The following is a 14,250-nucleotide window of genomic DNA, read 5'->3' as shown; positions in this document are numbered from 1 at the left end:
CAGAAGGTCAGGGTGGGACTGGGAGGGAGTGTTAGTGAGCAGGAGATCCAGCAGGCCTTGGCGGACCGCGAGCGGTTCCCACCTTCCTAGCTTCAGCGAAGGCCGCCTTCTCCTCCGCCATGCGCCGCCTCGACCCCTCCTCCGCCTTCCTCTTCTCCTGCTCTTGTCTCTGCCTCTCCAGCTCTTCGAAGCTGAGTTTTAATTTCCCGGGGCGGGCCTCACCCTTGCCGCCGGCCTTAGCCCCCTTGTCCTCGTCTTTCTCCTGATACGACAGCACAAACAAGGTTATTAGTACAGCAGGTGTGGGGGTCACACAGACAGACACAAAATGCTGGGGTAACTCAGCGGGACGGGCAGCATCTCCGGGGAGGAGGAGTGAGTGGGTGGGTGACGTTTCGGGCCGAGACCCTTCTTCAGACTGAGAGACAAGGGGAAGAGGGAGGCACTTCTGTCCAGAGATGCTGCCTGGTCCTGATGAGTAACTCCAGCACTTTGTGTCTATCTCTGGTGTAAACCAGCATCTGCAGTTCCTTCCGGCGCACCACAACATGGAAACAGGCCCTTCACCCCCTCCCCCCATCCTCCGCCCAACAACTCTCACCAACTTCTACAGATGCGCCGTGGAAAGCATTTTATCGGGATGCATCGCAGCACGGTTTGGGAACAGCTCCGTCCAAGACCACAAGAGATTGTAGAGAGTTGTGGACGCAGCCCAGACCATCGCACAAACCAACCTCCCTTCCTTCCATCGACTCCATCTCGACTCCTCACGCTGCCTCGGCAAGGCCAGCAGCACAATCAAGGACCAGTCCCACCCTGGCCACTCCCTCTTTTCCCCTCTCCCATCGGGCAAGAGGTAAAGAAATGTGAAAACGCACACCTCCAGATTCAGGGACAGTTTCTTCCCAGCTGTTATCAGGCAACTGAACCATCCTACCAACAACCAGAGAGTAGTCCTGAACTACTATCTACCTCATTGGAGATCCTCGGACTATCTTTGATCGGACTTTACTGGGCTTTATCTTGCAGTAAACGCTATCCACGTTATTCCATACCTTGTATCTGTATAATGTGGACAGCTCGATTGTAATCATGTATTGTCTTTCCACTGACTGGTCAGCATGCAACAGAAGCTTTTCACTGTACCTCGGTACATGTGACAATAAACTCAAATTCAACTTGTCCCTGCCAACCAAGAGAGCCCATCTACACGAGTCCCATCTGCCCATGTTTGGACCATATCCCTCAGAAACCTATCCTATCCATGTACCCGTCCAAGGGTGTTTTAAATGTTGTTTTAGTACCCGCTGGAACTGCCAAACTTAACTAACATATGGGCGGAGAGGGCGGGTCTAAATTGGCGTCACACTGTTGGTCACCCCACACTTCCACCCTCGTACTGCCCATGCCGATTGCTCGTCCTAATCAAGAATCTATCTGCCTCTGCCGTAAAAATATCCACTGAGTTCCAGAGATTCACTAACCCCTGACTAAAGAAATTCCCCCTCATCTCCTTCCTAAAGGATCACCCTTTAATTCTGAGGCTGTGCCCTCTGGTCCTGGACTCTCCCGCTAGTGGAAACATCCTCTCCACATCCACTCTATCCAGGCCATTCAATATCAATAAAGGGCCTGTCCCACTTTCATGACCTAATTCACAAACGTTTTTTACTCGTGGATATTTTTCATCCGGCTAGAAAAAACGCGCCGACCTACTTGATGCCACGAGTACCTACGACTAGCATCACGGCCTGCTACGACCTACCTACGACCTCCTACGACCATGCTGTGAGTATGAGTCAAGGGCAAACTCGGCAGAGGTCGTGAATTAGGTCGTGAAAGTGGGACAGGCCCTGAAGTTTCCCCCTCATTTTGCCACCTAGTAAATATCATACTGTTACCGAGCAAAAAAAGTGTTCACAGAAGGTTTAGTTTAGTTTAGAGATACAGCACGTAAACAGGCCCTTCGGCCACGGGAGCCCGCACCGACCAGTGATCCCTGCAAACTAACACTATCCTACACACACTAGGGATAATTTTACATTGATACCAAGCCAATTAAGCTACAAACCTGTACGTCTTTTGGAGTGCGGGAGGAAACCAGCGATCTCGGGAAAACCCACGCAGGTCACGGGGAGAACGTACAAACTCCGTACAGACAAGCACCTGTAGTCAGGATCGTACCCGGGTCTCTGGCGCTGCAAGCTCTGTAAGGCAGCAACTCTACTGCTGCGCCACCGTGCCGCCCTGGTTGGGAGAACATTTCTTAATGTCCCACTGAGCCTTCGCCTGAGCTTATTTAAGGGGGAAGGGGGAAGGTTGAAGAGGGATCTGCCACCTTCATCTGGCTCCTGATTTCGGATTCCAGCGCATTTAGGCGGCACGGTGGCGCAGCGGTAGAGTTGCTGCCTCACAGCGCCAGAGACCCGGGTTCCATCCTGACTACGGGGGTGCTGTCTGTACGGAGTTTGTACGTTCTCCCCGTGACCTGCGTGGGTTTTCTCCAGGTGCTCCGGTTTCCTCCCACACTCCAAAGATGTGCAGGTTTGTAAGTTAATTGGCTTTGTAAATTGCAAATTGCTCACAGTGTGTGTAGGATAGTGCTGGTCTGGTGTACAGGGTGATCGCTGGTCTGCGTGGACATGGTGGGTCGATGGGCCTGTTTCTCTGAAGTTCAAAAGTTTTAAGACAAGGTTTGTTATCTTTTATCCGTGTTTTTTCCCCCAATGTTCCTGGGCTATCGATGGTGGTTACTGATTTCTAGCCATTTAATAAATACAGCAGAGTCCCAACAAGACAATTATCTTTGAGATCAGTTGGCCTGGGCTGCAGACACAAACCTCACCAAGACACACACAAAAAAAGGTACATTGCTATTTCTTAAACACTTTCTTTAGGGTTGCAAGTTGGTGCAGTGGAACTGCAGCCTCACAGCGCCAGAGACCCAGGTTCGATCCTGACCATGGGTGCTGTCCGTGTGGAGTTTGCATGTTCTCACTGCGGCTGTGTGGGTTTCCCCTGGGTGCTCTGGTTTCCTCCCATATTCCAAAGATATATGGATTTGTAGTTGTCGAGTCTCGTTTAATTTAGTTTAAAAGTACAGTGTGGAAACAGGCCCTTCGGCCCACCAAGTCCATGCTGACCATCGATCACCCGTTCACACTAGTTCGATGTTACATTCGCATCCACTCCCTCCACACTGGGGGCAATTTACAGAAGCCAATTGACCTACAAACCTGCACACCTTTGGAATGTGGGAGGAAATCGGAGCACCCGGGGGACACCCGTGCGATTACAGGGAGAACGTGCAAACTCCGTACAGACAGCGCCTGTAGTCAGGGTCGAACCTGGGCCTCTGGTGCTGTCAGGCGGCAGCTCTACCAGCGTGGGTTAATTGGCCTCTGTAAATGCGTCCAAAACACGCAGCGAGACTCCTGACGGGCACCCGAAAAAGGGACCACATCACCCCGATCCTGGCCACTCTCCACTGGCCCCCAGTTCAGTTCAGAGTCAACTTCAAGCTCCTCCTTTATGTATACAAAGTCCTTAACGGGCTCGCCCCCACCTACATCAAAAATCCGCTAACCCACCATTCCACCTCCAGGTCCCTCAGGTCGGCCGACTTGGGGCAACTGACTATCCCGCGGTCCAGGTCTAAGCTCAGGGGCGACCGTGCTTTTGCGGTTGCAGCACCTAGACTGTGGAATAGCATCCCTCTTCCTCATCAGAACTGCCTCCTCCATCGACTTCTTTAAGTCTAGACTTAAAACTTATTTCTACTCACAAGCGTTTCCTGAGGTCCTCTGAGGGAGCGCTGTATGTATTGTTAGATCTATGTACCACACTGTATGTAGCACGTTAGTATCTGCACTGATGTAAAGCACTTAGTGGTCAACGAGAGTTGTTTTTAAATGTGCTATAGAAATAAAATTGACTTGACTAAATTGCCCCTAATGTGTAGGGAGCAGACACAAATATGGGATAACATAGAACTGGTGTGGACAGCTGATCAGTGGACCGAAGGGCTTGTTTCCATGCTGTATCTCAGAACTAAATAAATCCACAACGGTGGTGGACTCCACTGCCCGACCGCGGAGATCAACTCTTGAAGATTCCAGGACAATCTTCCACAGTGGATGAGACCCTGATCTTCACTGCTCTTCCAGCCGCCGGGACTGGCTCGAAGGGCCGAATGGCCTACTCCTGCACCTATTGTCTATTGGGACATCATTGCGTTGTAGGAAGGAACTGCAGATGCCGCTTTACGCCGAAGATGGACACAAAATGCTGGAGTAACTCCGCGGGACAGGAGGAATGGGTGACGTTTCAGGTGGAGACCCTTCTTCGGACCGAGAGTCGGGGGGGGGGGGGGGGGGGGAAACTAGAGGTATAAAAAGGTTCAGAACAAATCAGAGCCGGCACTGATGACCCAGGAAAGATGGAGCCCACAATGATCCATTGTTGGCTGTGGAAGAGGGGATAACAAAGGGATATATGGATGGGAACAGTGGGACTGTCAGGGCGTGGAGTGGGGGAGGAGTGAAGAGAGAGTGAATGCAACTACTTGAAACTACTAATTTCAACTAATTAGAGAAATCAAGAATCTTACCACTGGGTTGTAAGCTGACTAAGCGAAATATGTAGGAAGGAACTGCAGATGCTGGTTTAAACCGCAGATAGAGACAAAAAGCTGGAGTAACTCAGCGGGACAGGCAGCATCTCTGGAGAGAAGGAATGGGTGACGTTTCAGGTCGAGACGTTTGAAGAAGGGTTCTCGACCCGAAACGTCACCCGTTCCTTCTCTCCAGAGTTGCTGCCTGTCCCACTGAGTAACTCGAGCATTTTGAGTCTATCTAAGCTAAATATGAGGTGCTGTTCCTCCAATTTGCATGTGGGTGTGGCCTCACTCTGACAGTGGAGGAGGCCCAGGACAGAAAGGTCAGTGTAGGGATTGGAAGGGGGGGTTAAAATGTTTGGCAATCGTTGAAGAAACATTTAGACGGGTACATGGATGGGACAGGTTTAAAGGGGTATGGTCTGATTCCTGACAGACATACGTGGATGTACAGACATGCACACGGACGAACGCACACACACACCTTTCTGAGGTTAAATTTCTTGAATATGGTTAAGTTGGTCGTTTCTCTATCTCTCTCTATCGCTACGTTTTTCACTCTGTTTCTCTCTCTATTTCTTCCTCTCTTTGTCTTTCTCTCTGTGTCTTCCTCTCCCACTCAGGTCTTCGCTCAGGATTAATCAACTCAAATGCACTCCAGTTCTGTGGGAGATGCTTCACGTTAGCCCGTGGACAGTGTCTTGCACGCACCAGCCTGGTTTTGAAACCGTGACAAGACAATTGAGGACTGAGCTCTTCTAGCACACACTCTGTAAGCATGTACACACGCATGCACGCACACGCACGCACACACACGCACACACACACACACACACACACAGGCATGCTCAAACACATGCACACACACACACACACATACACACGCGCACACACACGCACACACACACACACACACGCATACACATACACACACATACACACACACACACATACACATACACATACACACACATATACACACATACACATACACATACACACACACACACACACACATACACATACACACACATACACACACACGCACACACACACACACACAGGCATGCTCAAACACATGCACACACACACACACACACGTACACACACACACACACATACACATACACATACAAGCACATTCTGACCACAAACACACCCACACACTCTGTGATCACACACACATACACTGTGAGCACACACACACACACACACACGCACACACTAGGGAGAAGGAATCCTGGCCAGATTTCCCCTGCCAGGCCCGGAGACCAGCCCCGTTGCTGTACGGTAATTCGCTGTCCACGCCCGACATTCCAAAGTGCGATCCATTGACGGGGAATATTCTGACGCAAAGTAACGTTTATGAAAGGAGTGTTTTGGCCAAGGCGTATTGCTCTTTGATCAACCCAGTGCAGCATGGAAACAGGCCTTCCCGCCCAACCTGCCCACACTGACGAACACAATCCCACCTGCCTGCGTTTGGCCCAAGTCCCTCCAAACCCATCCTATCCATGTACCTGTCTGCAGATTCTTAAGATATAATAATAATAATAATAATGGATGGGATTTATATAGCGCCTTTCTAATACTCAAGGCGCTTTACATCGCATTATTCATTCACTCCTCAGTCACACTCGGTGGTGGTAAGCTACATCTGTAGCCACAGCTGCCCTGGGGCAGACTGACGGAAGCGTGGCTGCCAATCTGCGCCTACGGCCCCTCCGACCACCACCAATCACTCACACACATTCACACACATTCACACACAGGCAAAGGTGGGTGAAGTGTCTTGCCCAAGGACACAACGACAGTATGCACTCCAAGCGGGATTCGAACCGGCTACCTTCCGGTTGCCAGCCGAACACTTAACCCGTTGCGCCATCTGTCGTCCCTAAATATAACACAGACAGCCAAACATGCTTAGTACACAGGGACAGCGGTCTCTTCTGTAGCCTGAAGACTGATGGCACCTGTATGTTCAGACGTTCCAGGAATGGGCTAAGGAGGTTTAGTCCAAGTCGGGAGTGCAGTGGAGATGTGGACTTACAGAGAGCGGCGCTGAGCAGCGCTTGGCTTCTTGGAAGGAACGTCTGTTTTCTTTGTTTCTTCTCCTCTTGTCTTCTTCAGTCCTCTGATGACCGTCATCTTCCCCTGCCTTCTCCAGATCCTCAAAGTTCGTTTTGATTTTGCCCGATGTTTTGCGAACGCCTCCAGAGTCGCCCGTGGTCGCGGGCAAAGCTTCATCCTCCTGTTTTCGAAACAGAAACCTTTCCTTTTTAATAAACCTTTTCTTTTCTGCCGTCCCCGTCCACTCAAAAGACAAACCGCTGCTTGGCTTTGTAGCTGAGGCTGTGATTCCTCTCTTCTCTCTTCACGGGTATCCATTGGAATACCTAAGGATAACGCGGCATCATTGGAGATGTCGCCCTTCAAGTGAAACGCCAAACCGTCGTGCAAGTGAGAAGCGGAGATGAGTCCCGGTCAACGTTCCTCTCTTGACATCGACCACCAGCGCTCGTTCAATGCAAAACCGAAGAACTATAAATGCTGGAGCAACTCAGCGGGCCAGGCGGCATCACTGGAGAGAAGGAATGGGTGACGTTTCGGGTCGGGACCCTTCTTCAGACTGAGAGTCGGAGGGGGGTGGGGGGGGGGGAAGGGAAACTAGAGGCATGAAAAGACAGACCAAATAAGGGCCGGCACTGACGACCAAGGAAAGGTGAAGCCCACAATGGTCCATTGTTGGCTGTGGAAGAGTTCACAACGAAGAGATACGTAGATGCAAACAGTGGAACTAGCAGGCAGGCCGACTGAGGTGGGGGAGGGACAGAGAGACAGTGGATATGCAAGGGCTAACTTGAATTTAGAGAAGTCAATGTTCATACCGCTGGGGTGTAAGCTGCCCAAGGTGCTGTTGCTCCAGTTTGGGTTGGGCCTCACTCTGACAGTGGAGGAGGCCCAGGACAGAAAGGTCAGTGTGGGAATGGGAGTCGGAAGTGTTTGGCAACCGGGAGATCGTGTGGGCCAAGGCGGACTTAGTGTAGGTGTACAGCGAAACGATCGCCCAGTCTACGCTTGGTCTCGCCGATATACATAGGAGCAAACACTGGGACTTGCCTAACACTTCTGCATAGAGAAAATAATTCACTCCATTTCATTGCAGAGAGTCTTACTCTGAATTGATGCAAGTGAAAAGCAGCGTGCCGATTTTAATATTGCTTTGTAAGATGGATGGAGAAGGGAGGCAAATATACAGGGTCGATTCATCGGTGATTTGAGAATCAGGGTGGTCATTGTGAGAGTAAAGAAGATTTCTTTCCAGGCAAACCGACAGAGGTCGTACAGAGAAAGCCAGAGCTTGCTTCAGTCGATGGCTGGGTCAATTACCAATGGAACAAGGTCAAAGATAATCGGCAAGGATTCACTCAAAAATATTGCAGATTCAGTTTAAAGGAGGTTAGAGCGTTCATCAAGTAAGAAAGATTGCTGGGAGCAAGCGGGATCAGATGAGGTGAGTGACGTTGATCGTAAGCTGAACATAACATGAAGATCAAGAGCTAATTTTCCAAACAACAAGGTCTACAATCTGTAAAATGGAGGCTTCTCATTTCGGATATCAGCTGTGGCTCAGCTGGTGGAGTCCTTGCTTCTGATGAAATGCAGAGTTCAAGACTGAGAGAACTGCCTAATAACTGTCAAATAAAACAACAAGTGCTGGAGTAACCCAGCGGGCCAGGCAGCGTCTCTGGAGAACATGGACAGGTGGCTTTTCACAGAGTGCTGGAGTAACTCAGCGGGCCAGGCAGCATCCCTGGAGAACATGGACAGGTGACATAGAAACATAGAAACATAGAAAATAGGTGTAGGAGGAGGCCATTTGGCCCTTCGAGCCAGCACCGCCATTCATTGTGATCATGGCAGATCGTCCCCAATCAATAACCCGTGCCTGCCTTCTCCCCATATCCCTTGATTCCACCAGCCCCCTAGAGCTCTATGTAACTCTCTCTTAAATCCAACCAGTGATTTGGCCTCCACTGCCCTCTGTGGCACGGAAGTCCACAAATTCACAACTCTCTGGGTGAAAAAGTTTTTTCTCACCTCAGTCTTAAATGGCCTCCCCTTTATTCTAAGACTGTGGCCCCTGGTTCTGGACTCGCCCAACATTGGGAACATTTTTCCTGCATCTAGCTTGTCCAGTCCTTTTATAATTGTATTTGTTTATATAAGATATCCCCTCATCCTTCTAAACTCCAGTGAATACAAGCCTAGTCTTGTCAATCTTTCCACATATGACAGTCCCGCCATCCCAGGGATCAATCTCGTTTCGGGTCAGGACCCTTCTTCAGTCTGATTGTGGTGGGGGGGGGGGGGGGGGGGGGGGGAGGGGAGAAAGTTGGAAGAGAGTTGGGCACAGGGCAAAGCCGAGCAAGTGATAGGTGGATACAGATGAGAATGGGTATTGATTGGAAGAATGGTTGGACAAAGGCCCCAGATGAAGAGACAAAGAGTAGTGAGAAAAAGAGTTAGGAGAGAAACAGCCCGTAAACCAATATCTGCAGTTCCTTATTGCTACATAATAAAGTTGTAATCTGCCTTGCTCCAATTTAGTTCCATCCCCCAAGTTTCAGACTTATCTGTATTCAAAACAATCTTAAAACATACGGACAACACAAAGTGCTAGAGTAACTCAGCAGGTCAGGCCACATCTGTGGAAGGCGTCCTGACCCAAACATCACCTCCATAGATGCTGCCTGACCTGCTGAGTTATTCCAGCATTCTGTGCTTTGCTCAGGACTGCAGCATCTGCAGTTCCTTGTGTCTCCATTTTGTGATCACTGTCTGCAAAATGCTCTGACGTTGTCTTTCCGACGAGATATGCAACCAAAGCTCGTTTGTTCTTTCAAGCCAGCTTGAAAAAATCCAAGGTACACAAAAATGCTGGAGAAACTCAGCGGGTGCAGCAACATCTATGGAGCGAAGGAAATAGGCAACGGTTCGGGCCGAAACCCTTCTTCAGAAAATCAATTTTTAAAAAATCCATTCACCCTATTTTGAAATTCATTCTCACGGTGCCCTGAGAACTAGTTTAGTTCAGGGATACAGCGTGGAAACAGGCCCTGTGGCCCACTGAATCTGCACCGACCAACAATCGCCTGTTTACACGTTCTACGGCTCGCACCCTGCAGCACAGCGGGAGTTTACAGAAGCCAATTCATCTACAAACCTGCACGTCTTTGGAGGGTGGGAGGAAACCGGAGCTCCCGGAGCAAACCCACGGGGAGAACGTACAAACTCCGTACAGACAGCACCCGCAGACAGGTTCGAGCCCAGGTCTCTGGCGCTGTAATGCCCCTGTCCCACTTAGGAAACCTGAACGGAAACCTCTGGAGACTTTGCGCCCCACCCGGAGGTTGCAGGTGGTTGCCGGAGGTTGCAGCTAGTGGAAGCAGGTAGGGAGACTGACAAAAACCTCCGGGAGTAAACCGCACGGAATCCTTGGGTGGGGCGCAAAGTCTCCAGAGGTTTCCGTTCAGGTTTCCTAAGTGGGACAGGGGCTTACGGCAGCAACTCTACCGCTGCGCCACCACATACTTATCCTTCAATTAAACATTACCAAAAATGTCCCACGATCATGTTGATTCCGGAAACCTTTGCCTCTATTTCGTATCTTCTTCTGCCACAAGGGTTCCCAGCCCGGGGTGAATTCCGCCTACCCAGGGGGTAAATTTGTTGATTCTGGATTTGTACATATTTTTTTTCTCATTGACTGACTGTGTTTTGGTTCTGGTATAACCGGTATCTGTACATCATTAGTTGTCCATAAATTAGTGAAATAACATTGTTATGTGCTATTAAAGTCGCTGGGGGTAAACGGGACGAAAAAGGTTGGGAACCCCTGATCTAGCACATTCTAGTTTCATTTAGTTTAGAGATACAGCACGGAAACAGGCCCTTCGGCCCATCGACCAGCGATCCACGCACATTATTACACTATCCTACACCCACTCGGGACAATTTTTACATTTACCAAGCCAATCAAACCCGCAAACCTGCACGTCTTAGGAGTGTGGGAGGAAACCGAAGATCTCCGGAAGATCTATGGGGAGAAGGTACAAACTCCGTACAGACGGTGCCCGTAGTCCGGATCGAACCCGGGTCTCCGCCGCTGCATTCGCTGTCAGGCAGCGACTCTACCGCTGCGCCACCGTGACCGCCCGTTTTGTGCGAGCTTCCTCTGCCGTGCCTGGGGAGGAACGCAGAGAAGACGTGCGAGGACGCTGGCAGGATTTGAGGGCCGGAGACTGTAGGCGGTGGCTGGGCTAGGCCAGGTCGTGATACCGTGGAGCGCAGGAGGCTGAGGGCGGTGATCTCACAGAGGTGCGTCACATCATGAGGGGGAACAGTTAGGGGTGAATGCGCAGAATCTTTGACCCAGGGTGGGGGCATCATGTGACAGGGAACAGGCTCAGTACCTCTGCACCTCTCTTCGCAAGTTCACGTTGCAACTTCCTCTTCTCCAGGATGTCCTGCTGGATCCTTCTCTTCCGCTCTTCCCCCATCCGCTTCCTCTCCTCCTCTTGCCTCAGCTTCTCCATTTCCGCAAACTTCCCCTTGACGGTCCCTGCGGACAGAAGACGGCACTCTTTATCAGGGCGAGGTGTCGCAAGCCATTCGGCCCATCGGTCCATTCTGCCCATTCAATCGTGGTTGGATGATCAGCCATGATCATATTGAATGGCAGTGCAGGCTTGAAGGGCCGAATGGCCTCTACTCCTGCACCTATTTTCTATGTTTCTATGGCTGATCTCTGCCTCCTAAACCCATTCTCCTGCCTTCTCCCCATAACCCTTGACACCCGTTCTAATCAAGAGTGTGTCTATCTCTGCCTTAAAAATATCCACTGACTTGTCCTCCACAGCCCTCTGTGGCAATGAGTTCCACGGATTAACTACCCTCTGACTAAAAAAGTTCCTCCTCACCTCCTTTCTAAAATAGCGCCCCTTAATTCTGAGGTTATGACCTCTGGTCCTAGACTCTCCCACCAGTGGAAACATCCTCTCCACATCCACTCTATTAATGCCTTTCATTATTCTGTACGTTTCAATGAGGCCCCCCCTCAACCTTCTAAACTCCAGCGAGTACAGGCCCAGTGCAGTCAAATGCTCATCATATGCTCACCCCCTATTTCCTGGTTTATTTTAACAAGAAAAGACACAAAGTGCGGGAGTAACTCAGTGGGGTCAGGCAGCATGTCTGGAGAACGTGGATGGATGGCGTTTCGAGGCGGGACCCTTCTTCAGACTAATGTAGGATTGTTGTAAATGGGTGGTTGCGATTTTATCTGTTGGCAGATCAACTTCCCTCCTGGGATAAATAAAGTTCTGCTGTATTGTATGATATCGCATCTAGACAATAGACAATAGGTGCAGGAGTAGGCCATTCGGCCCTTCGAGCCAGCACGGCCATTTAATGTGATCATGGCTGATCATCCACAATCTAGCCACACAAAAAGCTGGAGTAACTCAGCGGGACAGGCAGCATCTCTGGAGAGAAGGAATGGGTGATGTTTCTGTAAACGGGTCCTTTTCACAATGGCAGGCAGTGACTAGTGGGGTACCGCAAGGCTCAGTGCTGGGACCCCAGCTATTTACAATATATATTAATGATCTGGATGAGGGAATTGAAGGCAATATCTCCAAGTTTGCGGATGACACTAAGCTGGGGGGCAGTGTTAGCTGTGAGGAGGATGCTAGGAGACTGCAAGGTGACTTGGATAGGCTGGGTGAGTGGGCAAATGTTTGGCAGATGCAGTATAATGTGGATAAATGTGAGGTTATCCATTTTGGTGGCAAAAACAGGAAAGCAGACTATTATCTAAATGGTGGCCGACTAGGAAAAGGGGAGATGCAGCGAGACCTGGGTGTCATGGTACACCAGTCATTGAAAGTGGGCATGCAGGTGCAGCAGGCAGTGAAGAAAGCGAATGGTATGTTAGCTTTCATAGCAAAAGGATTTGAGTACAGGAGCAGGGAGGTTCTACTGCAGTTGTACAGGGTCTTGGTGAGACCACACCTGGAGTATTGCGTACAGTTTTGGTCTCCAAATCTGAGGAAGGACATTATTGCCATAGAGGGAGTGCAGAGAAGGTTCACCAGACTGATTCCTGGGATGTCAGGACTGTCTTATGAAGAAAGACTGGATAGACTTGGTTTATACTCTCTAGAATTTAGGAGATTGAGAGAGGATCTTATAGAAACTTACAAAATTCTTAAGGGGTTGGACAGGCTAGATGCAGAAAGATTGCTCCCGAAGTTGGGGAAGTCCAGGACAAGGGGTCACAGCTTAAGGATAAGGGGGAAATCCTTTAAAACCGAGATGAGAAGAACTTTTTTCACACAGAGAGTGGTGAATCTCTGGAACTCCCTGCCACAGAGGGTAGTCGAGGCCAGTTCATTGGCTATATTTAAGAGGGAGTTAGATGTGGCCCTTGTGGCTAAGGGGATCAGAGGGTATGGAGAGAAGGCAGGTACGGGATACTGAGTTGGATGATCAGCCATGATCATATTGAATGGCGGTGCAGGCTCGAAGGGCCGAATGGCCTACTCCTGCACCTAATTTCTATGTTTCTATGTCTATGTTTCTATGTTTCTGGTCGAGACCCTTCTTCAGACTAAAAAAAGTCCAAAACAATTGTGCAGGAAAGTTATTTTAATGCCGGGATTGGTGGGAATGCCAGGGGTGTTGGTGGATACAATCGCAGCATTTAAGAGGCTTCTAGTTGGCCTCATGGATATGCAGGTACTGTATGGGATGTGGATCGTGTGCAGGCAGAGGAGATTTGTGTATCTTGTTTATCTGCAAGAAATTGCAGAGAGTTGTGGAAGCTGCCCAGACCATCGCGCAAACTAACCTCCCTTCCATTGACTCCACCTACACCTCACGCTGCCTCTGCAAGGCCAGCAGCACAATCAAGGACCAGTCTCACCCCGGTCACTCCCTCTTCTCCCCTCTCCCATCAGGCAAGAGGTACAGAAGTCTGAAAAAGTACACCTCCAGATTCAGGGACAGTTTCTTCCCAGCTGTGATCAGGCAACGGAACCATCCTACCACCATCTCGAGAGCGGTTCCAAACTACTATCTACCTCACTGGTGACCTTTGAAATATCTTTAATCGGACTTTATCCTACACTAAATGCTGTGTCCTTTATCCTTGATCTGTGCATTGTGGACAACTTGTCTCTAATCACGTATAGTCTTTGTTTTTGACTGGGTAGCAGGCAAACGATAGCTTTTCCCTGTACTTCGGTACAGGTGACAATAATAAAGTCAAAGACTAAAAATAAAAAATAAATTAATCATGTTCGACATATACATTGTTAGCCAAAGGGCCTGTTACTGTACTGTAGCGTTCTGTTAATAGAAACATAGAAAATAGGTGCAGGAGGAGGCCATTCGGCCCTTCGAGTCAGCACCGCCATTCATTGTGATCATGGCTGATCGTCCCCAATCAATAACCCGTGCCTGCCTTCTCCCCATTTCCCTTGACTCCACTAGCCCCTAGAGCTCTATCTAACTCTCTCTTAAATCCATCCAGTGATTTGGCCTCCACTGCCCTCTGTGGCAGGGAATTC

At 49.7% G+C, this 14,250-nt stretch overlaps 1 protein-coding gene across 4 annotated transcripts in view; it reads right to left on the bottom strand.

Annotated features, from left to right (window-relative positions):
- Positions 1 to 14,250, bottom strand: part of nexn (nexilin F-actin binding protein) — a 45,215-nt gene that overhangs the window by 16,486 nt on the left and 14,479 nt on the right. For all 4 annotated transcript variants that reach the window (XM_033029039.1, XM_033029041.1, XM_033029042.1 and 1 more), the window contains 2 exons: positions 11,092 to 11,240; positions 83 to 262 (listed from right to left, as the gene is read on the bottom strand). In XM_033029039.1, the coding sequence (XP_032884930.1) occupies positions 83 to 262; positions 11,092 to 11,240 (329 nt within the window). The remainder of the gene's footprint in view (positions 1 to 82; positions 263 to 11,091; positions 11,241 to 14,250) is intronic.

The sequence above is a fragment of the Amblyraja radiata genome, chromosome 10 (genome assembly GCF_010909765.2).
Source record: "Amblyraja radiata isolate CabotCenter1 chromosome 10, sAmbRad1.1.pri, whole genome shotgun sequence".
NCBI lineage: Eukaryota > Metazoa > Chordata > Chondrichthyes > Rajiformes > Rajidae > Amblyraja > Amblyraja radiata.
Note: the sequence above shows the minus strand (reverse complement) of the source record. Positions and strands in the feature narration are given on the sequence as shown.